The 25,744-nt window shown below is 47.5% G+C and overlaps 1 protein-coding gene across 1 annotated transcript in view; it reads left to right on the top strand.

The window, feature by feature from the left end:
* LOC147113152 (dynein axonemal heavy chain 8-like) overlaps positions 1 to 25,744 on the top strand; it is a 1,456,516-nt gene that overhangs the window by 955,769 nt on the left and 475,003 nt on the right. Inside the window, exon 37 of the mRNA XM_085998053.1 lies at positions 4,245 to 4,471. Within this exon, the coding sequence (XP_085854179.1) occupies positions 4,245 to 4,471 (227 nt within the window). The remainder of the gene's footprint in view (positions 1 to 4,244; positions 4,472 to 25,744) is intronic.

Raw genomic sequence — 25,744 nt, 5'->3', positions numbered from 1 at the left:
GGTCAGTGCTGGGTCCCCAACTCTTTACAATCTATATTAACGATTTGGAGGAGGGGACCGAGTGTAACATATCAAAGTTTGCAGATGATACAAAGATGGGAGGGAAAGTAGTGAGTGAGGAGGACATAAAAAACCTGCAAAGTGACATAGACAGGCTAAGTAAGTGGGCAGAGATTTGGCAGATGGAATACAATACTGGAAAGTGTGAGGTTATGCACTTTGGCAGGAAAAATCATAGAGCAAGTTATTATCTTAATGGCAAGAAACTGGAAAGTACTGTAGTACAAAGGGATCTGGGGGTCCTGGTGCACGAAACTCAAAAAGTTAGTATGCAGGTGCAGCAAGTGATCAAGAAGGCCAATGGAATGTTGGCTTTTATTGCTAGGGGGATAGAATATAAAAACAGGGAGGTATTGCTGCAGTTATGCAAGGTATTGGTGAGACCGTACCTGGAATACTGCATACAGTTTTGGTGTCCATACTTAAGAAAAGACATACTTGCTCTCGAGTCAGCACAAAGAAGGTTCACTCGGTTAATTCCGGGGATGAGGGGGTGGTCATATGAGGAGAGGTTGAGTAGATTGGGACTCTACTCATTGGAGTTCAGAAGAATGAGAGGTGATCTTATTGAAACATATAAGATTGTGAAGGGGCTTGATCGGGTGGATGCGGTGAGGATGTTCCCAATGATGGGTGAAACTAGAGCTAGGGGGCATAATCTTAAAATAAGGGGCTGCTCTTTCAAAACTGAGATGAGGAGAAACTTCTTCACTCAGAGGGTGGTAGGTTTGTGGAATTTGCTGCCCCAGAAAGCTGTGGAAGCTACATCATTAAATAAATTTAAAACAGAAATAGATAGTTTCCTAGAAGTAAAGGGAATTAAGGGTTACGGGGAGCGGGCAGGAAATTGGACATGAGTCTAGGTTCGGAATGGTCATGGCCCTGTGGGTAGTGGAGCGGGCCCAGGGGCCATGTAGCCTGGTTCTGCTCCTACTTCTTGTGTTCTAATTCTGTGTTAGATTTCAGGAGATGGTTTTATTCCTGTTCCTGGCTGGGGTGGAGATCGCCTTTACAGAAGGTAAGTACTGTAGAAAATATAGGGACAGAGTGATCTCCTGGAAGAGTTTCGATCGCCTGGATGGGTCGGAGAGGTGTTTCCCAGATTTTTTCTCCCAAATTGGCCATTGGGTTTTTTACCTGGTTTTTCGCCTCTCCCGGGGGATCACATGGGTTCAGGTGGGATGGAGAGTGAAAGAAGATTTGAGGTTAGGATCAGATCAGCCATGATCTTATTGAATGGTGGAGCAGGCTCGAGGGGCCGATTGGCCTACTCCTGCTCCTATTTCTTATGTTCTTATGTTCTTATGTTCTAATATTAGGGAAGTTGAACTCCCCCACTATTATTACCCTATTATTTGCACATTTCTCTGAGATTTGCCTACATATCTGTTCCTCTATCTCCCCCTGACTGTTTGGGGGCCTATAGTACACTCCCAGCAAAGTGCTTGCCCCCTTTTTGTTTTTAAGTTCTACCCATATGGCCTCATTAGAGGAGCCTGTTAATATATCATCCCTCCTTACAGCAGTAGTTGACTCCTTAATTAATATTGCGACACCCCCTCCTCTTTAACCCCCGCCCCCCCCCCTCTGTCTCGCCTGAAGATTCTATACCCCGGAATATTGAGCTGCCAGTCTTGCCCCTCCCTCAACCATGTCTCCGTGATAGCGACAATATCATACTCCCATGTGTTCATCAACACCTTCAGTTCATCCACCTTATTCGCAAGACTCCTTGCATTAAAATAAATGCCATCCAGCCTTGCCCTACTCCCTTGTACTGTTACATATTTGCTCTGCCTTCCAAGCTGACTTGTTTTTTCCTCTATATTTGGCTGTACATCACCCCCTATTATAGCTCCACTCTGTATCCCATCCCCCTGCCAAGTTAGTTTAAACACCCCCAACAGTGCTAGCAAACCTGCCCGCAAGGATATTTGTCCTGTTCTGGTTCAGGTGCAACCCGTCCGACTTGTACAAGTCCCACCTTCCCCAGAAGCAGACCCAGTGATCCAGGAAACTAAAGCCCTACCTCCTGCACCAACTCTTTAGCCACGCATTCATCTGCTCTATCCTCCTATTCCTATACTCACTAGCACGTGGCACCGGGAGTAATCCAGAGATTACAACCTTTGAGGTCCTGCTCTTTAATCTGCTACCTAGCTCCCTAAATTCTTGCTGCAGGACCTCATCCCTCTTCCTACCCATGTCGTTGGTCCCAATGTGAACCACGACCTCTGACTGTTCACCCTCCCCCTTCAGAATGCCCTGCAGCCATTCAGTGACATCCTTGACCCTGGCACCAGGGAGGCAACAAACCTTCCTGGTGTCACGTCTACGGCCACAGAAACGCCTATCTGTTCCCCTTACGATAGAATCCCCTACCACTATTGCTCTCCCACTCTTTTTCCTCCCTTCCTGAGCAGCAGAAGCACCCCTGGTGCCAGGAAGTTGGCTGCTGCTGCCTTCCCCTAGTAAGTCATCCCCCTCAACAGTATCCAAATCGGTATACCTGTTTGAGAGGGGGATGGCCACAGGGGTCCCCTGCACTACCTGCCTGCTTCTACTGCTCCGCCTGATGGTCACCCATTTCCCTTCTGCCTGTGCAGCCCTTACCTGCGGTGTGACCAACTCACTAAACGTGCTATCCATGACCCTCTCAGCATCGTGAATGCTCCAAAACTCATCCATCCGCAGCTCCAGCGCCTCAATGCGGTCTGCTAGTAGCTGCAGCTGAGTACATTTCCAGCACACATGGTCGTCAGGGACACCGGCAGCGTCCCTGAATTCCCACATAGCGCAGGTGGAGCATAACACGGGGCTGGGCTGTCCTGACATGACTTACCCTTTAATTAATTTAAATTAATTCAATACCACCAATGGGCGCTTGTATGGCAGAAGTCCCCGCTACACCAGAGAGACCCTAGAAAATATAAACCGCATAATTGAAGTTACCTTACAGCTAAATGATATATTTAAGGGCTCTGGTTTACAAACAAACTATAAACCACCGAGTTTAATTTTAAAAAGAGAGAAATACTTGCCACCCAATCACTTACCTGCTTTATGGTGACGTCACACTGTAAGAAAGCCCGCGAAAGTGAGGTTTTATACTCACCCGGGTCTCGGCTCACTGGTCCCTCCGCTCCTGACTCCAAGCACTGTAAGAAAGCCCGCGAAAGTGAGGTTTTATACTCACCCGGGCCTCGGCTCACTGGTCCCTCCGCTCCCGACTCCAAGCACTGTAAGAAAGCCCGCGAAAGTGAGGTTTTATACTCACCTGGGCCTCGGCTCACTGGTCCCTCCGCTCCCGACTCCAAGCACTGGTGTTGTGTGACTTCTCACATACGAACATAGGAACAGGAGTAGGCCATTTAGCCCCTCGAGTCCGTTCCGCCATTCACTGAGACTGTGGCTAATCTGTGACCTAACTCCATATACCTGCCTTTGCCCCATATCCCTTAATATCCCTGGTTAACGGAAATCTATCCATCTCATATTTAAAATTAACAATTGGCCCAGCATCAACTGCCGTTTGCAGAAGAAAGTTCCAAACTTCTACCACCCTTTGTGTGTGGAAGTGTTTCCTAACTTCACTCATGAATAGCCTGTCTTTAATTTTTAGACTCTGCCCCCAGTCCTAGATTCCCTAACCAGCGAAAATAGTTTCTCTCTATCTACCCTATCTATTGCAGCCACAATGCACCTCCCCTTTACAAGATGCAGGCTTCCTTTAAGTAGCACTCGCCACTCACGATATCGGGCCCCCTGCTGATGCGGCAGCCAACGAACAGTGCAGAGAGTGTTCGTTGCACACAGCAATCATTTAAAAGAGCAGGCAGAATGAATTTTACGTCCTCATTTTCGGAGGTTATCCAATTTAACCCCCGGCACTCAGATGTGTTCTATCCACATAAAACAGTACAAATCCAACCTAGCTGATTACCGCCCTATCACTCCTCCCAGTCATTAGGAAAGTGATGGGATGAGTCATCAATAATGTCATCAGCGAACATCTACTCACTGATGTGAACCAAACGGAGACAGTTACATCAAAAGAAAGATACACAGATTTTATTTTAATTTTGTCTCTGAGTATCATCATGGTAGAGTGACTAGTTTATAAAAATAATGCTAGTTTAGTATGTATATTTCTAAGACAACTGTTCCTTTTGTTTTGGTGTTAGGTTGGTGAAAAGTTTCGATCACGCTCACTGAAGTTCCCTGGACTGATTTCAGGTTGCACTATGGATTGGTTCAGTCACTGGCCCAGAGAGGCACTGGTTGCTGTCTCTAACCATTTCCTTTCTGGTTTTTACATTGCTTGCTCAGACGAGGTCAAAAACCAACTGGTGGCAACAATGGGTGTCTTTCATGACAGGGTCTATCAAACGTGCGAGGACTATTTTCAGAGGTATGTTCTGATTAGGGGACTGATTGATTTATTGATGACAGTTAAAAGCGATTGATACCTAGACTGGCCAACTTGATTAATCTAATTGTTCCTATTTTAGCAAATAGTTAAATCTGCCTAGGGTTTACAAATATGTTATCACAAGGGTATATGTTATTGGCAGCATCCACATCTTTTGTGAAGACAGATGCAAAATTCTCCTTCAGTATCTCAGCCATTCCCTTTGCCTTCACAAGAAGTTTTCCTTTTTGGTCCAAATTCTGCCTCATCCTTCCTTTGACTATCCATTTACTCTTTATATCTTTATAAAAGATTTTAATGTTCCCTTTTTTGTTTTCTGATAATCATTTCTCATACACTCTCTTTGCCACTTTATTACCTTTTTCAATTCTCCTCTGATTTTCTGTATTCTGCTTGATTCTCCACTGTATTTTGAGCCTGACATTTATCATAAGCTTTCTTTTTGTTTCTTTTTCATTTCAATTTCTTTAGCCATCCAAGGAGCTATAGCTTTGGATGCTCTTCCTTTCTCTCGTAAAAATGTGTTTAGTATGTATGCGAACGATCTCCTACTTGAAGGCCTCCTATTGCTCATTTACTATATTATCCGATAATCTTTGTTTCCACTTCACCTAGGCCAGATCCCTTTTCAACTCACTGAAATAATCCCTCTCCCAGTTGAGTATCTTACCCTTTGATTATTCCTTGGCTCTAACTACTCTAAACCTAATGATAGAAAATGCTGGAAATATTCAGCGGGTCAGCCAGCATCTGTGGCGAGAGAAACAGAGTTAACGTTTCAGGTTGATGGCCTTTTGTCAGAACCGATCCGATGAAATGTTGGCCAGAATTATCATTTGTTGTGCGTGCGGGATTGGAGACGGATCGGGAGTGAAAGTAGAAATAAATCAGAGCAGGTCAGGAACCCGGCGTCATCCTGCCTTCTCCCGCCTTTAACTCAGGGGTGTTTGCCAGCGCCACAGCAACATGAACAGCAGAGGCGGGCGACCTAATTTAGATCATTATTACCTTGTTGTCAGACCCCTAACCGTCTTTTTAACGAGACCTTTTGAATTTCACTGCATAACCACAGGAATCATGCAACTCGGGAACCATGTCTGTCAAGCTGAGGTGGAAGTTCAGTGACCATTGATCGAAGTCATTATTGCAGAGCATGGAAAGCACAATAAATATTGCCACCTGACACCTGCTTACTTTCCTAAGGGAAATGCTGTTGCTAAGTTCATTTTCAGCACAGATTTAGTTTGCAAGTGTTTTCAGCAAATTCGGGAACCACTGTCACCTCTTTGCTACAACCTATCTCACCATTACATAAGAACATAAGAAATAGGAGCAGGAATAGACCACTTGGCCCCTTGAGCCTGCTCTGCCATTCAATAAGATCATGGCTGACCTTGGGCTCAAAGCCACTTCCCTGCCCGCTCCCCATAACCCTTCACTCCTTTATCTTGCAAAAATCTGTCTATCTCCACCTTAAATGTATTTAATGACCTGGCCTCCATGGCTTTCTGGGGCGGAGAATTCCAGATTCACGACCCTCTGAGAGAAGAAATTCCTACTCATCTCAGTTAAAAAAGGGCGACCCTTTATTCTGAAACTATGCCCCCGAGCTCTAGATTTCCCCACGAGGGGAAATATCCTCTCTGCATCTACCTTGTCGAGCCCCCTCAGTATCTTATATGTTTCAATATCTTATATGTTTCATTCTTCTAAATTCCAATGAGGATAGGCCCAGCCTGCTCAACCTTTCCTCATAAGTCAACCCCCTCATCTCTGGAATTAACCTAGTGAATCATCTCTGAACTGCCTCCAATGCAAATATATCCTTCCTTAAATAAGGAGACCAAAACTGTACGCAGTACTCAAGGTGTGATCTCACCAATACCCTGTACAGTTGTAGCAGGACTTCCCTGCTTTTATACTCCAACCTCCTTGCAATAAAGGCCAACATTCCATTTGCCTTTTCGATTATTTGCTGCACCTGCATGCTAACATTTTGTGTTTCATGCACAAGGACCCCCAGGTCCCTCTGAACTGTAGCATTTTGTAATCTCTCTCCATTTAAATAATAATTCCCTTTTTTATTTTTCCTGCCAAAGTGGATAACCTCGCACTTTCCCACATTATACTCCATCTGCCAAATGTTTGCCCACTCACCTAGCCTGTCTATATCCCTTTGCAGATTCTTTGAGTCCTCTGCACAATTTGCTTTCCCACCCATATTTGTATCATCCGCAAACTTGGCTACATCACACTCGGTCCCTTCATCCAAGTCACTAATGTAGATTGTAAATAGTTGAGGCCCCAGCACTGATCCCTGTGGCACCCCACTAGTTATCGTTTGCCAACCGGAAAATGACCCATTTATCCCGACTCTGCTTTCTGTTAGTTAGCCAATTCTCTAATTCATGCTAATATATTACCCCCAACTCCGTGAGCTCTTATCTTATGCAGTAACCTTTTATGTGGCACTTTATCGAATGCCTTCTGGAAATCCAAATACACCACATCCACTGGCTCACCCTGATCCTCTTCTCTTCTTAGGCAGTCCCTCAGAATCGAGGATGACTTGCTCCCACATTATAAATGAGTTCGCAGGTGACTGATGAGTCAAATGCGGGACCTACAGTCTCTGTCACAGGTGGGGCAGACGGTGGTTGAAGTGGCTGGTGGGTGGGGTGCTTGGGTTGATGTGCGCTCCTTGCGCTGCCTGCGCTTGGCTTCCGCTTGCTCCCGGTGAAGAGACTCAAGGTGTTCGGCGCCTTCCTGGATGCTTCTCCTCCACTTTGAGCGGTCTTGGGCCAGGGATTCCCAGGTGTTGGTGGGGATGTTACACTTTTTCAAGGAGGCTTTGAGGGTGTCCTTGAAGCGCTTCCTCTGCCTACCTGGGGCTCTCTTGCCGTGCCGGAGCTCTGAGTAGAGCGCTTGTTTTGGGAGTCTCGTATCGAGCATGCGGACAATGTGACACATCCATCGGAGCTGATCGAGCGTGGTCAAAGCTTCGATGCTGGGGATGTTGGCCTGAGCGAGAACACTGACGTTGGTGCGCCTATCCTGCCAATGGATTTGCAGGATCTTGCGGAGGCAGCATTGGTGGTACCTCTCCAGTGCTTTGAGGTGCCTGCTGTACATGGTCCATGTCTCTGAGGCATACAGCAGGGCGGGTATCACTGCTGCTCTGTAGACCATGAGCTTAGTGGGTTTGAGGTCCTGGTCTTCAAATACTCTCTTCCTCAGGCGACCGAAGGCTGCACTGGCACACTGAAGACGGTGTTGGACTTCATCATCAACGTCTGCCCTTTTTGACAGTAGGCTCCCGAGGTATGGAAAGTGGTCCACCCTGATCCACCTTACTTGGTACATCTTCAAAGAACTCCAGCAAATTTGTTAAACATGATTTCCCTTTCGTAAAACCATGCTGACTCTGCTTGACTGCATTATGACTTTCCAAATGCCCTGCTACTGCTTCCTTAATGAAGGACTGCAGCATTTTCCCAACGACAGATGTTAGGCTAACTGGTCTATAGTTTCCTGCTTTCTGTCTCCCTCCTTTCTTAAATAGCAGTGTTACATTTGCGGTTTTCCAATCCGCTGGGACCTCTCCAGAGTCCAGGGAATTTTGGTATATTGCAACCAATGCATCCACTATCTCTGCAGCCACTTCTTTTAAGACCTTGGGATGCAGACCATCTGGTCCAGGGGTCTTGTTGTCTTTTAGTCCCATTATTTTACCAAGTACTTTTTCCTTAGTGATAGTGATTGTCTTTAGTTCCCCCCTCCCTGTGGCCCCTTGATTGTCCATTATTGGGATGTTGCTAGTGTCTTCTACTGTGAAGACAGATACAAAATATTTGTTCAGAGTCTCTGCCATTTCCCCGTTCCCCATTATTAATTCACCATTCTCATCCTCTAAGGGACCAATGTTGACTTTAGCTACTCTCTTCCTTTTTATATACCTGTAGAAGCTCTTACTTTCTGTTTTAATATTTCTTGCCAGTTTACTCTCATAATTCATCTTCTCTCTCTTTATTATTTTTTTGGTCATCCTTTGCTGCTTTTTAAAACTTTCCCAATCCTCTGGCCTCCCACCAATCTTGGCAACGTTGTATGCCTTCACTTTCAATTTGATACCATCCGTTACTTCCTTAGTTAGCCATGGATAGTGCTCCCTTCTCTTAAAATCTTTCTTTCTCAGTGGAATATATTTTTGTTGCGAGTTATAAAATATCTCCTTAAATGTCTGCCACTGCATTTCAACTGTATTACTGTCATTGACAGATTGCTTCTCTGATCTCTACTTGACCTGCCATCTATTACATCAGCATGGGTGCCGTTTATACTGTCTCACCTTGGTCCTCAGAATCGGACTACGATGAGTCCCAACACCAGCAGCAGCAAACACAGGCGCAGCAGCAACAATAACGTCATCAACCTTCTCCTCAATGACCTGATGCTTCACAGGACAGAGGGCATTAGTGCAGGACTGCACCACACTGGAGGCAATACCCCCAACATTGGGTATACAGGCAGAGGATGAGTTTCCTCAACATGACTGAGCAGCAGTGTCAATGGAGGCTCAGGCTATCGCGCTAGGTCATTGCAGACATTTGCAGATTTGTGGAGCAAGACCTGCAGCCCAGAGGACATGGTGGACATGCATTGCCAGTGGTTGTCAAAGTCACCAGTGCCTTCAATTTCTTCGCCTCAGGCTCCTTCCAGGGATCTACAGCTGAAATTTGCAGCATCTTGCAGTCGGCCACAGATGTATCACACAGGTCATCGATGTCCTGTTTGACAAGTCTGCCAATTACATCTCCTTTGCCACTGATGACGCCAGTGTTACTGAGCGGGCGCTCGGCTTTGCCACTCTGGCGGGCTTCCCACGGGTGCAGGGTGTCATCAACTGCACACATGTGGCCATCAGGGCAGGCCCATCATGACCCAAGAGTGTTTGTGAACTGCAAGGGCTTCCACTCCTTCAATGTGCAGTTGGTTTGCAACCATAGGAAGATCATCATGCATGTGTACACCAAATTCCCCGGCAGCTGTCCTGAGTCTTTCATCATGCGCCAGTCCACCGTCCCTCAGATCTTCGCACCTCCAAAAAAGACTTTCCGGCTGGATGCTTGGAGACAGGGCTATCCATTGAAGACGTGACTCATGACACCCTTGAGGAGGCCAAGTACTGAGGCCCAGGAGAGATGTAATGAAAGCCACATGTCCACTAGACATGTCACAGAGCAAACAATAGGCATGGGCCACCCGCACTTCCCTGCTAGCAAGGAGGTGGAGAGCACCTTGCTGCACAGCAGTGGGGCGATGAACACCCAAGTCTACATTGACATCCCTCCTAGAGAGGAGGAATATGAGCCTCTGCCATCTATACTCCACAGAGACCATGTGCTCCTGTGAGTGGTGCATTAGCTGCTCCATGCAGGTGGCCATCCTTTCCATGGAACAGCCTACAGTCACCATCACCTGCGACACAGTGGTGCTCATGTTGGAGATGGACTCCTCCATCCTCTGAACATTTGCAGACATCGTGCTCGCAAAACATGTCAGAGCGTCCTGCACTTCTTCCTGCACCACCAGGATCGCCCTCTTTATCAATGGCCGTCGAGGCTCAGTGTTTGCAGCTGAGCAGAGCTGGGAGTGTCCTGCGCCCTCCGGTGAGGAGTCTCCACTGCTGTCCCTGTCTCCAACATCTGCTCTTTCTCACTTGTGACTTGTGAGACACCAGGTGACAACACTACTCTATCTCGCGAGGTATGCGTAACTGTGCTGTGCTGACTGCGCTTATGTCTGGTGAAGGTGCACCCTCAGAAGCTGCAGGAATCTCTGAGGAGTTGTCTTCCTCTTCTGCCTGGACAGTGTGGTAGCGGGGGGGCTCTTGATGCACCTGTGCGAGAGTAAAGAGATTATTTAGAAATGTCATATCTAGAATGGGTAACAATATCATTGTGTACATGATGAACATTCACTGGCTGCTGACATCAGTCCACATATGAGTGACTGCTGTATGCCATGTGGCTGTATGAGATGTAATTCTGTCACCAGATCGCCAGCTGCTCTGCAACTCCAGAGACCTCCAGGGTAACCTCCTGTGCTGGAGTCAATGTGGCCAATGATGGAGGGCCACCTCCGGTTCTCTGCCTCTCCCTCTTATTGTGCGCTCTCTTCTCCTGCAAGAAGGGAAAGAAGAGATATTTGAGTGAGAGTGATGCAATGAGTGTAAAGAATGGATGGGTTTCATCTGTAGAGGGTGACTATGATGGAATGGGGTGCCAATGCCAAATGGTCTCCTTGTGTGGTGTTAGTATGACTGCATTAGGATGAGGGTGAGTGTGAGGGGTGGTAAGTCAGATGGGGATGTGAGTATGTAAGAACATAAGAAATAGGAGCAGGAGTAGACCATTTGGCCCTTCGAGCCTGCTCCGCCATTCAATATGATCATGGCTGATCTTTTACCTCATCTCCACTTTCCTGCACTATCCCCATATCCCTTGATTCACTTAATATTCAAAAATCTATCGATCTCTATCTTGAATATACTCAACGACTGAGCCTCCACAGCCCTCTGGGGAAGAGAATTCCAAAGATTCACCACTCTGAGTGAAGAAATTTCTCCTCATCTCAGTTTTAAATGGCCGACCCCTTATTCTGAGATTGTGACCATTGGTTCTAGATTCCCCAGCCAGGGGAAACATCCTCCCTGCATCTACCCTGTCAAGCCCTGAAAGAATTTTGTACGTTTCATTGAGATCACCTCTCATTCTTCGAAACTTTAGAGAATATAGGCTTAATCTACTCAATCTCTCCTCACAGGACAGTCCCCCCGTCCCAGGAACCAGCCTGGTGAACCTTCGTTGCACTCCCTCTATGACAAGTATATCCTTCCTTAGGTAAAGAGACCAAAACGGTACACAAAACTCCAGGTGTGGTCTCACCAGGGACCTAAGTAATTGCAGTAAGACGTTTTTACTCTTATACTCAAATCCTCTTGTAATAAAGGCCAACATACCATTTTCTTTCCTAATTGCTTGCTGTACCTGCATGTTAACTTTCAGTGATTAGTGTACAAGGACACCCAGGTCCCTCTGAACAACAACATTTCCCAATCTCTCACCATTTAAAAAATACTCTGCTTTTCTATTTTTCCTACCAAAGTGGATAACTTCACATTTCTCCACATTATATTCCATTTGCCATGTTCTTGCCCACTCACTTAGCCTGTCTATGTCCCCTTGAAGCCTCCTGTTGAAGTGGAATACTTCTTAGCTCTGGGTAATGACCCAATACACTCTTGGATTCGTCAGACGGACAGGCCTTTTATTTTACTTGCAAGGGGAATCAGCACCTCTACTCAAGGGGTGAGGCTACTATTCCAATGATACAGCGTAAGCGTTCCATATTTATACAGTGTAACAAACAAGTTTGATTGACATTCCTTTGTTCCTCTATCAGGATACATTTTAGATTAATCATCAGGTCTTATGACATATTGACAGAAGGATCCTGGACACATAAGTCAACCGTTAATCTATAACAGGGCATGAATCGTGTAACCGGAGGTCCTCTTTAATCTTAATCATGTATTGGGAGGCTAGGTTTGCTTACGGTCGCAAGTTATCAGGTCACTGGTTACTTCAAAGGATCCCATTGTTTCACTTCTACATTCTCATTAGGTGGGCAGACATCTGTTCTTGGCTGTAATCTAAGTACGTGCAATAGCTCTAGTTACACATCGACTCTTGACCGGTGTCAAGTCTGAAAACTTTTACCAAGCAAGCACTTGAAATTAACCCCTTATATCATGTAGATTTCCTCATTCCCCCCTTTTGTCCTTTCTAAGGACAATCTATTTCGCTAAGTTTAAGAAATTCCACATCAAAGGTTTCACCCTTAATATCCTCATATTCAGACATCATGGGTACTGGGGGAGTTGATGTTAATGAGGAAACGACTTTTGTACACAATAATTTTAAACAACCAATCAATAAACTAATTAAAATTATAATCATCACAATTGCAATTAAGACTTCCAAAATTTGCTTTCCTAATGCTCCTCCCCATCCTGAAATCCAATCCCACATGGACCACTGTTCAGGTTGACGTAGTTTCTTTACGGCCTCCTTTATGTGGTTTACCAGGTTGGTGATATTTTCTGAGCTATCTGGAATATAGGTGCAACATTCGGTTTTTATGATTGCACATGTGCCCCCTTCTTTTGCCAACAAATAGTCCAGAGCCATGCAGTTTTGTAAAGCAACAGTGCGCAAAGCCACCATTTCTGCGTTTACATCACTAAGAGCATCAGCAGTATCATTGGCTATTTGTTCCAACACTGCTGCCATGTTTATAGATTCTCTTGCTAACTTCCCTGTTCCATACCAGGGAAATGCTATAGCAAAGAGCCTTTCAGTTTCTGTAATGGCTCGTTTTGCTCGTGTCCCAGGGTGGCTATCCAAAGATGAAATATGATGTATATAGGGCACTACATATCCCAAGTAACATGACCCAGTCCAATTTTGTGGTAACCAAGGGTATGCTCTATGCCCACAGATGAAATAGGTGTTATTATAGGCTTCAAATTTGTTCCATATCTGGTGCATCATTCCTATTCCTTGTTCTCCTTTCCAGATTTTTTTACTAGTCAAATTTTGTACTGTGGACAGGTTCCACCATCCCCAATAGGGCCATTCGACTGCACCCGGTGGTTTAGTAGTAGTTTTAGTCAAAGTGTAGTTACATTTGCACTCACTCCATCCAACCATCAATCCTTCTCCATTGTCGTTTACCAGACAGACTTCTCCTTTTGTTTTATTTACGGTTCCCATTGACGTCACTAATAGACTCTCTGGATTCCTTCGATTATCATATTGGGGATGAAACCATCCTTCGAATTTCGTTAGGTTATATCCTGCTCCCTTCCACTCATCTTCTAGTTGTTCTGGATCTGTCTTATTAAGTTTTCTTTTCTGAGTGGCTAATGTTGAAATAAAGGGCTCTGTAACTGGATTGTTGCAAAACATTGGCCTGGCCGTCAGGGCCAGTCCTCCCTTTGGATTACCACTACAGATAACTCCTTCATTCGCAATTCTTTCACTTGGTGACACAATATCTGGGCATGTAACCCATAGCTTATCAAGCTTCTGTCCACTATCTTCTTCTACTATCTTATTCTGCCTAATCCTAAGACTCAGGGGTTGATACGGGGGTACCTGCATAGTGTGATCCTGAAGCTGAACCTTCATAGTCTCGTTATAGCATATAATATAAAAGAAATCACTGTTTAAAAGTACATATTCTTCTATGCATGGTTTGCCCTTCAGGGGATCTGGGTAAATCAATATGGCAGTTTCAATTATCGTTAACAAAGGGAACAGTCTTATTAGAGTCCAAATCCAGTTCATCTTGGCAGTGTATCGTCTTCAACTGATGCCTTCTTACAATGGGACGCGTGTATCCATGTTGGTCGCTCCTTTACTTTTACAGCGGTGTTTGTGGTCAGGAGTACCTGGAAGGGTCCCTTAAATCTGGGTTGAAGGCCATTCTTTCGCTTGAAGATTTTTATGTAGACGTTATCTCCTGGCTCAAAAGTATGGCACTTTCCTTCAGTGGGGTCGACCTGGGCTTCCTTTACCTGTTGATGGAAACTAGAAATACATTTGGTTAGTGCAATGCAATAACTCAACATATCTTCCTCCATTTTATGAATGTCCATTTGTTTAGCTGTTAAAGGTGCCGAAAAGGGCAATCTTTGTGGTCTTCCCATGACGATCTCGTGAGGCAACAATCCTGTAGTTCTGTTGGTAGCAGACCGCATTGTCATTAAAGCTATGGGTAACAAATCAACCCATTTAAGTCCAGTTTCTTTACACAGTTTTGCAAGCTTGTTTTTCAGCATCCCGTTATATCTTTCCACTAGTCCAGCCGACTGTGGATGATAACTGCAATGGAGGTGCTGGTTAATCTGTAAGGCTTTGCATAGTTCCTTAATCAATGTTCCCGTAAAATGGGACCCATTGTCACTTGGCAGTTTTGCTGGTATCCCAAAGCGAGGTACAATGTCCTTCAATAAACATTTAGCAACAGTAGTGGCGTCACTCTTTCTACAAGGAAACGCTTCAATCCATCTTGAAAACATATCAACAATAACTAATACATATTTAAAGCTCATACACACAGGTAGTTCAATAAAATCCATTTGCAAGTGTACAAAAGGGCCCATGGGGTTTGGGTGGGATGCGGGCTGTACCTTCTTTATTTTCCCTGCATTCATGGTCTGGCAGATAGTACAATTTTCACATATTTGTTTTGCCAACTTTGAGATTCCTGGTGCATACCAGGTCTTGAGGATATAGTCCGCCATCCCCCCTTTGCCCGCATGGGTGAATTTATGAACACATCGGGCAATTGGTGATAGTAATGATTTGGGTGCCACCATGCGGCCGTCATGATGAACCCATAAGCCGTCAGTGTTTTTTAAAACAATGATTAACAACCCATTCCTTTACTTCATCAGAACTGGCCCTATCTTGATGGGTCAGCACATCATCTAAGGACGGGGGCTGCGGTATCTCTGGCTTTTCCCTAACAGGGAAGGCTGAAACTTGTCGTTCAGTACTTGATATAGCTACTGACTTAGCAGCGCTATCTGCAGCAGCGTTTCCAAGCGCAACCTTGTCCAAATGCCCCGTGTGCGCTTGGCACTTAATAATTGCAATCTGTTTACGTCTCTGAAAGCTAGTAAAAGATTTTGCACTTCTTGTGCATTTTTAATCTGGGTTCCCGAGGAAGTCAGGTAACCGCGAATTTTCCAAATTTGTCATGCTCATGTCCAATAGTGGTCTGGTTATTTCTGAATAGTTCAATATCCATTGTCTACAATAGCCAGTCATTCCTAGAAAATGCTTCATTTCTCTTTTAGTTTTTGGCAACGATGTGTTGCAAATGACCTTTATTCTATCCGGCATTAACTCCCTGTTTTAACAATGATTCCATCACTGGCTCAATTCCTTTTTCTGCTTTCTCTGACAATGGATACTGTGACCTTTTGGGTAATGGTGCAGCTGGATTAATTGTAACTTTATAGGGCTGTGCAGTCTAATAGTTAGGAGGTATTTTAAATTTAAAAACGGCTGATAATCTTGTCCTGTTTTGTCATAGCAGGCCGTGCAGTGCAATTTTGAATGCCATTTCCCTAGTTTCAGGGATTCCTGGTATTATTTTATGGAGCTTGTAACGAATCCCCACGCTCCTAACAGACTGACAAGTTTGGGACTCAAACTTGGGTCGGCAATTTCCCATGTGTAAAGAACAAGGGGCTAGATTTTCAGTCGCTTGCGCCAGCAGTTAGCGCCTTAAGAGAAGTGATTTCCGGGCGCTATGCGTGTAGCGCCCGGGCGCAGCGCAGTTTGCGCCCCGCCCCAAATTAAGTTGCCCGTTAGCGCCGGCGCAAAGTTTAGCGCCCGCCCGGATGCGCGCGCAGAAAATGACGTCACATCCTCGTGCAACGCCCTTTGGCCGCCCCGATTGCAAACTTCAGTCGGACCGCCCCATTGTGCGGCGGGCGGCCGGAGCGTTTGGAAAAAGGAACGCAACACAACCAGCGCGGGCCCCGGGGGACGCTAATTAAAGGGAACGTCCTCTCCAGTATAAAGGCCAGCCTTTTTTCAGAAAACAGTCTTGTGCAACGCCTTTCTGGAGACACAACAAGGAGGATAGCTAACTGGTTTCAAGCAGCAAGAGCCAGGTATTTTTGGACTCAGGCCATAGCGCTGCAAGTGGCCATTTGGAAATTAGACTGTTTGCCAGGATTTGATGGGGGCTGCATGGGGTGCCAACGCGGAGCTGCAGCGCCATGTCCGTAGGGCTCGCAGACGCATTATGAGAGGGGCAGCCCTGGCTAGAGGCAGAGGGGGCTACAGGCGTCGGCCACGTAGGCCTTACCCAGTCAGGCTATACCGCCAGCAGCGCTCCTACCTAAACATGAGTGCCGCGCGATGTGTTAGAAGGCTCCGATTCCGAAAGGAGGTGATTGCAGAGATCTGCCACCTGCTTCGCCGAGATCTGCGGCCAAAGCTCAGGTGCAGGACGTCTCTGTCGGTGGAAGTGAAGGTGACGGTGGCATTGAACTTCTATGCCACTGGCTCCTTCCAATACGCTGCTGGGGACATAGCAAACATCTCCCAGTATGGCGCGCATCGCTGCATCCGCCACGTGACCGAAGCACTGTTCAGAAGGAGAAGCCAATTCATCTCCTTCCCCATGGCCCTCGAGAGCCAGCATCAGCGCGCATTGGGATTTGCCAGACTCGGGGAATTCCCCTTGGTGCAGGGCGCCATTGACTGTACGCATGTGGCTTTGCGGGCCCCTCTGGAGCATGGCGAGCAGTATCGCAACAGGAAGGGCTACCATTCTCTGAATGTGCAGCTGGTATGTGACCACAAGCAGCGCATCATGGCAGTCAATGCCAGCTTCCCAGGCAGCAGCCACGATGCCTTTCTCCTGCGGCAGAGTACTGTGCATGACATGTTCCAGGCACAGCCTCCCCCAAGAGGATGGCTCATCGGGGACAAAGGCTATCCTTTGTGCACCTGGCTCATGACCCCGCTCCGCGCGCCCAGGACCGCTGCTGAAGAGGCCTACAACGAGAGCCATCAAACCACCCGCAACATCATCGAGCTAACTATTGGGGTCCTCAAGCAGCGGTTGAGAGGAGCTCTCCAGTATTCGCCGGACCGGGTCTCCCAATTTGTGGTGGTTTGCTGCATGCTACACAACCTGGCTATCCGCAGGACTCAGGCACTGCCACCTGACGTTGGACCAGCACCTCAGGAGGAGGAGCAGGAGGAGCATGAGGAGGAGGAGGAGGAGGAGGAGCAGGAGTACGTTCCCAGGAGGGAGCGACCAGGGCCAAGGGCCGCACGACGCCACCTTATTACACGGTACTTCTAAGCCCCCTGTCAGGGAATGGCCAGGGGCCATGAGGGAAGATGAATGCAGCCGCTCCGCAAGCCCTCAGCCGGCGAAGCCAACAAACACTAAGAAGAACAACCATGGAGACTGCATGAATAAAGATAATTTTTTATTGCACAAAAATGAAAAGCCCTTCCCACATGAATCCCCAAAAACAATAAACGGGCCCCACAAAAAGCCCAACAAACGACTCACTCCCACAAACTGGGGAGGAGTCACTCCACCTTTCTTCAAACCGGGCCTCAACGTCGGCCTAACGCAAAAAATAAGCCCTCCAAAAGCACAACCATGGGCAAAATAAAGATGGCCACCGCCATATTAAAGGAAAGCTGCCCACACCCTCTACTGAGTGGCCCGCGAGGGCGAGACCTTGGCCAGCCTTTTGCCTCCCCTGCCCGGCCTGCTGCTCCTTCGCAAGCTCTGCCCAGTGGTTGCTGCGAGGCTGGGGGAAGGCGCCTGAGGCTCAGATGCCCTTCCGCCAGATGCCGCTGGGGGGCGGCCTACACGGCGTTTGGGCCTCGAGGGGCCGTCTGCTGAGTGGCGCACCTGAGCCTGGCCACCATCAGCTGCAGCCGCTTGCCCTTGACGCCCCAGTGGGGGAATGGCGGCGACGGATGGCGCAATGTGGGCCAGCTGGCGTCTGGGATGCGCTGGCTGGTGCTGTGGCGCGGTGGCACTCGGCCGGGCCCGCACTGCAGGATCCGCAGCAATCAGCCGAGGGGCGGCTTGCTGGGATGGTCCAGCGCGGCGGCTGCCCTGGCGATGCCTGCCTGAGACAGCGCGTGTGGCAGCAGTGAGTGCCCCTGTGGTCCTGGTGTGCGCGCGCATCACATCCGCCAGGGTCTTGACGGCATCAGTCAGCATGCGGCCACTCGCGGCAGTTGCTGCCCCGAACTCGCGCACACTGGTCGCCAGCGACTCGATGGCCTCAGGCATGCGCCCCACCACGCTCATGAGCTCCGTGTGGCGCCGGTCCGAGTCGTCGGCCATCTTATCCAGCTTCCGCACCTCCTCCGAAGTGAAGGTGTCCGGACTGGAGTCGTGACTCTCCCGCTGGGGAGGAGGGGGCCGAACTAGGGGACCCTTGCCGCGTTGGTGACGGCGAGTGTGCCGAGCAGCAGCACTCCCCTCTGATCCTTCCCCCCTTTGGGGGGAAGGCCGCGGGCCACGTGCACGGCTGCTGGGTGGCTGGACGCCACTGGTCCCAGAAGCTGCATTGCCCTGCGACAGTTCCTCCAGGCACTCGTCCAGTGAGGAGGTGTGAAGCATTTCCTCCTCTCCTGCGGGACGTGACTGTTCCCCCGAAGGTCCGGCTTGCTCCTCCTCCTCCTCCTGGTCGGAGGTGCTGTCACTGGCAGCTTCAGGGTCCTGGTCGTCACCAGCTGAAAGCAGGAATGCACAAGAGTAGCTTCAGAGTGAGGAGACGGCGTCAGCGAGGGAGTTAGGACTGGTGGGATTCAGCGCATTGGTGGGACAGTGGCAAAGGAGGTAGCTCGGATGGGCCAGTGCGACGCGAGAGGGCCAAAAGGCGAGGTCCTTACCATTGCCGGGCAGTGGAGGGTCGGATACACCGCACGCTGTGGGGACAATCACACGGGCTCCCATGAGCACACACACGCGCTCCTCCAGCCGAGTGAGCTTCTGCAGCTTGGCGCGGCCACCCCTGGCACGGGCCTGGCGATTAAACGCTACTTTAGCCTGCAAGAGAAAGGACGGGCTGTAAGTGCGCAGTGAAGCCCTGATGTAGTGTGCACTGCCTCCCATGGTGGAATAGCTTGGACAGAGTGAAGCCCTGATGTAGAGTGCACTGCCTCCCATGGTGGAATAGCTTGGACAGAGTGAAGCCCTGATGTACTGTGCACTGCCTCCCATGGTGGAATAGCTTGGCCAAAGTGTAGAGTGCCGAATGGCCATTTGATGCTCATGACTGTCCCAATGCTGCTGGCTGAGGGCTGGCCAATAGGACTTTCAGCTCCCTTTGCCCATCATGTCAGGTGTACATGCAAGAATGAGGAGGAGACTGGAAAGGCTACTCACCTTCACAATCCTGGTCAGATCGTTGTATTTTTTACGACATTGTTTGTGGGTCCTGGGGGCATCGCCGGTGAACGTCACCCTCTGGGCGATCTGCTTCCAGGCTTTGGTGTAGTCATGGTGGGTTGGATTCCTCCCACTCTCTGGAAACAAGATCTTGCGCCTCACCTCCAGAGCTGTGACCATTATGTCCAGATCACCCTCTGAGAAGCGCAGGGCACGCTGACGGGCCTTCTCTGGCGTTGCCATGACTCCCTGGGGCTGAGCAGCAGTGTTGAGGCCTCTTTGCAAGGCTGCAGTGTGCAGGGCGTGGCAGCAGACCAATTCGTCCCTTCCCCCTTTAACAGCTGGTCGGCACCACAGGGTCTGCTGTCAGTGCAAAAATGACCGCACCCGCGCTGCGCCCCGCCTGGGCGCTATCCCTCTGGACCGCCGGCTTAGCGCCTAAAGGTAGGAGTGGAACGCCTCTTTTAGCGCTCCACCACTCTCTTAGGGCGAAGCCACTGAATTTCCGGCAACGGGGCGCTACTTTGGGGCGGGCGCTAACTTCGGGCGGGCGCTAAGGTTAGCGCCCCAAAACTGTCTATACTGAAAATCTAGCCCAGGGTGTTTTATTTCTGTTACTGGGTACGCATATGCCTTATCTACTTGGATTTCTACCGTTACTCCTGATGGGGAGCAAATGATTGTAGCATTCATTTTGCACAGCAAGTCTCTTCCACATAAATTCATAGAGACATCTCCTGATAACAGAAAGGAGTGTTCTTCCTCAAATTCTTCTACTTTTACTGTGAGGGGAGTCGATTGATTCAAGCGTTGTAGTATTCCAGCCAATCCAGCTATCGGGGTCTTTTTCCCATTAATAGGCATTCCTTCAGAATATCCTTTCCCTAACACCGAAAAGGTTGCTCCTGTATCTACTAAAATGACATAGGTCTCCCAGCTATTTGCATTTTAATTTTAGGTTCGCTGCGTGAATTTAAAGAAACAACGAGCATTTGGTGGTCTGTGGCGCTTGGGGCTGCTGGTGTCAGTCAGTAATTCTGATCTCTATTTCTCCTAAATCCCTGTCCGTTTGTAGGGTAACCTCCTGACTGGTCCGAAAAAGGGTTATGGACAGTGAAATTAGGACCTTTATTCTCTAACGGAGGTCCATTATTGGAGGTTTTGTTCTGACGATTTTTCGCAGGGCATTGGTTTGCCCAATGTCCGGGTTGTCCGCAATTGTAACAATTACCAGATCGTCCATACCCTCTTACTCTACCACGTCTTCCTCTATATTCCCCTCTATTCATCCTTCTATAGTTACCTTGTTATCCTACCATAATAGAGGAGAAAGGTGTTTCTTCGGGGTAATTAATTTTTTTTTTTTTCTTCTGACTCAACAAACATAGAGGCAGTCTTTTTATCTGGCTGTTCTCTATTTCTCTCTTGTCCATTAAACATTCCTCGAGGCAAGTAATTCTTTCTATGTTAAATGAACCATGTGAGGGAAAGGGTCTAGTCTTATTTACAGTCCATTTGGACCAATTTGGTAGGTGATCAATGGATGATTGACCACAGTTCTTTAACATAAAGGCTGCTGGCGTGCCTTTCTCGGGTGGCTTACTGGTGCTAGCACCCATTTTAGCAGCTTAAATGGTTCACTTAAAACAATCTAAACTCCCGTGACAATCCGTGATCTGCGTTGTACGCCCCTACAGATCAGATTAATAAACTATACATACGTATCAAAATTACAGTCACATCCAATCTTCTTGGTCTTTACTTCAAATCAGTGTCACAAAGTCCTTGACCATTTGTCACTCCGAGTGCCTTTAGAGTTTCGGCGCCTACTTTATGGTCCCAGCCTTCATGTGGGGCATTTGCCCTCTTAATAACCGGCCTGAGGCTAGGCGACTGAAACTCAGCACTTCCCGACTGAATTTAGTCAACTGACTGCAGCAAGGTTTTTAAAAAAAATAATATTTACAACACATTAAGACATATCCTTATGCTTTAAAACTCGAGGGTTCTCAACCCTCGTGGAAGGTATTTCTAACTGGGGAAAATACTGAATCCACAATAGCTTAGTGGATCATGTAAAAGGCATCACTATTTTCTCAACAATACATTCCGCCGCGGGACTCACTTCCCCGGCTTGGGTCTTTTCCAACCCCTTCTGCAGTTTTTTTTTTCAGCTTAAATATTTTAGTTAAAACATACAACAATTCCGTAACACTCTATGATCTGCGTGGGACGCCTCTACAGATCAGACATGACTAAACATTAATACATATGACAATAAACAATAAACAATACACTTGTTAAACAACAACCAAAGTGTTACTAAATCCCCAACCTATGCAGCCTTACTGGACAAAGTTGATTGATAATAACAAGTAGTTAAATACTCACTCTCATAAACATTAAACATTGACACTGTGTTTCAGACAATCGCCCACTCTTCTTCCCTCTACCTTACTCCCTTTAGCCAAATTTTTTAGCAAAAAGGGCCTTCAATTTGTCCCAACTAACTTCACCCACTTTCTCTCCTTCTACCCTACTCCCTTTATGGAACCTTGCTAGTTCAATTTCCAGTAAATCGCTAGCTCTTTAGTTAATCAAATTCCTGACTTAACCTTCTCTCTCTGGTACCTTTATACAGTCCTTTTCTGCACGATCCTGTTCGCGGGGCGTCAGCGCCTCATGGCTGATCCTCTGTTCCGTTTCTTAAAGGGAAGCAGTCACAACGGCAGTTTAACCTCCGAACCTTGTGAGTCAATTACCCGATGGCAGTACTGTCCAATGGAATAAACAGACTATGCGCAGCTATGCTTCTGGCAGGGAAAGTCCCAAAAATGTGGCAAAACACCACCTTCGGCCGATGGGATTTTCCTAACCGAGCAATGTACTCGGCGTCTGTTAACTCACCAATTGGTACAGCAAGCCATCTCGGTGGAACCTCCAAATTGTTGAAGTGGAATACTTCTTAGCTCTGGGTAATGACTCAATACAGTCTTGGATTCGTCAGACGGACAGGCCTTTTATTTCTCTTGCAAGGGGAATCAGCACCTCTACTCAAGGGGTGAGGCTACTATTCCAATGATACAGCGTAAGCATTCCATATTTATACAGTGTAACAAACAAGTTTGATTGACATTCCTTTGTTCCTCTATCAGGATACATTTTAGAATAATCATCAGGTCTTATGACATATTGACAGAAGGATCCTGGACACATAAGTCAACCGTTAATCTATAACAGGGCATGAATCGTGTAACCGGAGGTCCTCTTTAATCTTAATCATGTATTGGGAGGCTAGGTTTGCTTACGGTCGCAAGTTATCAGGTCACTGGTTACTTCAAAGGAACCCATTGTTTCACTTCTACATTCTCATTAGGTGGGCAGACATCTGTTCTTGGCTGTAATCTAAGTACGTGCAATAGCTCTAGTTACACATCGACTCTTGACCGGTGTCAAGTCTGAAAACTTTTACCAAGCAAGCACTTGAAACTAACCCCTTATATCATGTAGATTTCCTCACTCCTTGCATCCTCCTCACAACTTACATTCCCAACCAGCTTTGTATCATCAGCAAATTTGGATATATTACATTTGGTCCCCTCATCCAAATCAATTATGTAAATTGTGAATAGCTGAGACCCAAGCACTGATCCTTATGGTACCCCACTAGTTACAGCCTGCCAACCCGAAAGTGACCCGTTTATTCATACTCTTTTTTTTCTGTTAACCAATCCTCAATCCATACTAGTATATTACCCCCATCCCATGAGCCCTAATTTTGTCTAATAACCTCTTGTGTGGCACCTTATCGAATGCCTTCTGAAAATCCAATTATACCACATCCACTGGTCCCCCCTTATCTATCCTGCTAGTTACAATCTCTATTTATGAAGCCCAAGGTCCCATATGCTTTGCTAACCATTCTCTCAATATGTCCTGCCACCTTCAGGGACCTTTGCACATTAACTCCCAGGTCCCTCTGTCCCTGCACACTCTTTAAAACTGTGCCATTAAGTGTATATTGCCTCTCCCTGTTCCTTCTGCCAAAATGCATCACCTCACACTTCTCTGTATTAAATTCCATCTGCCACTTGTCGGCCCATTCTGCTAGCCTTTCTATGTCCTGTTGCAGTCGATTGATATCATCATCACTGTTTGCCACACCCCCAAGTTTGGTGTCATCGGCAAATTTTGAAATTCGACACTGTATTCCAATATCCAGGTTATTTATATATATCAGACCTGTACCATTTAATAGTGCTGGGAAATGTGCAGGCCTGTCTTTAAAGGTGCCAGTAAGGGAAAGTCGCTCTGAGGAGCGTGCTGAAACGAACAACTGAGTCCTGTCCCGCCACGCCAACCGCCTGCACCCAACCGCCGAGGTCAAGAAAATCCTGCCCGTTAACTTTGTTTCTCTCTCCACAGATGCTGCCTGACCTGCTGAATATTTCTAGCATTTTCTGTTTTTATTTACAGATTTCCAGCATCACAGTATTTTGCTTTTGTGCTAAACATAATGATATTGTGATCACAGTTTCCCAAATGCTCTCCCACTGAAACATGCTCCACTTACCCCATTTCATTCCCCAGTACTACATCCAGCATTGCTTTCTTCTTCTTTGGCTGGAAACATAATGGTCAAGAAAGTTCACCTGTACACATTTCACTATTTCCTCCCCATCATTGCCCTTCACGCTGCTTTTTCCCCCAGTCTATATGAGGGAACCGGAATGCAGATTCAGAAGGGAGAGAAGCAAAGCTGGAAATATAAGGCAGAAAATTAGTAAGTGGGTTTGGAAGGCAGAGGAAACAAAAGCTAGAAAATAGACAACAAAGGGGTTTAGCAGTGCTTAATGGTATGTACTTCAATACAAGGGGGGGAGAAATTCATTATCGCCCAGGAATGGGCGCTAACTTTGGAAAAGTTTGAGATTTAGCACCAGGCGCAAATGAATCTCACTGCATGCAAAATTCAGTGTCATTGCTCAAAGAAAGGATGGGAGCGCTAAATCAAGCGCTAATGGCCTAGCTCAGTGGTGTTACACTCAAAGCGCCTGTGAACCTGTGTCAGCAAGCAGGAGCAGGCCAAGTCCAAGGAGCCCGACGACTCAACCAGCTGTACTTATGGCAGATCCACCCCCTAGAGGTAGAGCCCACAGATTTTCGGATCAAACATTGGAGGAGTTGGTGTCCGCTGTGGAGAGACGGTGGACGGTACTCTACCCAGCAAGTGGCAGGAGGCCCTCGCCGCAAGTCTTCCGTGCCATGTGGAGGGAGGTTGCCAATCAGGTCTCGGGCAGCACTGTGGTCCCCAGGACCCACACACAGTGCAGGAAGAAATTTAATAACCTCACTTGGGTGGTCAGGGTGAGTCAATGCCTCAACAAATGCTACATACCACCGTCTGTAAAGATTACCTGTAATCACCTGGCAGTGTTCTCTGACTATATATGCTGTGCCTATATGCATCGCTTCACTTCACCTGACGAAGGAGCAGCGCTCCGAAAGCTTGTGATTTCAAATAAAGCTGTTAGACTATAACCTGGTGTTGTGTGACTTCTCACATTTGTCCACCCCAGTCCAACACCGGCATCTCCACATCTTGCACACAATGACAGCTATTCAACTATGGCAGGCACATCACCCAAACACATTGCTCCACAGTCACTCACACACTTTCCTTTCTCTTGAAGGCCAAGGTGGCTCACAACAGGAGGGAGCAGGAGCGCACAGGCGAGGGACAAACCGACACCCAACCACTGTCTGCCCTTTTGAATCGAGTGCTCCAAATCATTGGGCGCCAGGTGGTGGGCACCGTGGCCACCGGTGACATTGACCCCCTTGGGTCATCCCTACTCCTTCTTCTCACATCCCACTTCCCCCTCACCCCATAAGCCTTTCGCACTTTCCAGCTAATCATGTTGTATGCATGCATTTCTCCCTTCCTGCCCCCACCTTCCCTCACCTTAACCCGACTCTTGTGCCTTTATGCTTTCAGATAATGAGCAAGCACCGGAGCAGCCTGTCCCTGAGGGCACCGTTGAGAGCGATGCAGGAGAAGAGGAAGAAGAACACACTGCGTCACTATATGTCTCACCCACAGGCACCAGCTCAGATACTGGCACTACTCGTTCTTTAGAGGCTAGTATAGTAGTAGGATCTGCATAGGGTGATGCACCGTGCATGAGCGGGCTGCAGCAAGGCCAGGGGGAAAGGGTAGCTCGGGGGCCA

The sequence above is a fragment of the Somniosus microcephalus genome, chromosome 9, assembly GCF_052327205.1.
Source record: "Somniosus microcephalus isolate GS21.2 chromosome 9, FLI_Smic_1.0, whole genome shotgun sequence".
Lineage (NCBI taxonomy): Eukaryota > Metazoa > Chordata > Chondrichthyes > Squaliformes > Somniosidae > Somniosus > Somniosus microcephalus.
Note: the sequence above shows the minus strand (reverse complement) of the source record. Positions and strands in the feature narration are given on the sequence as shown.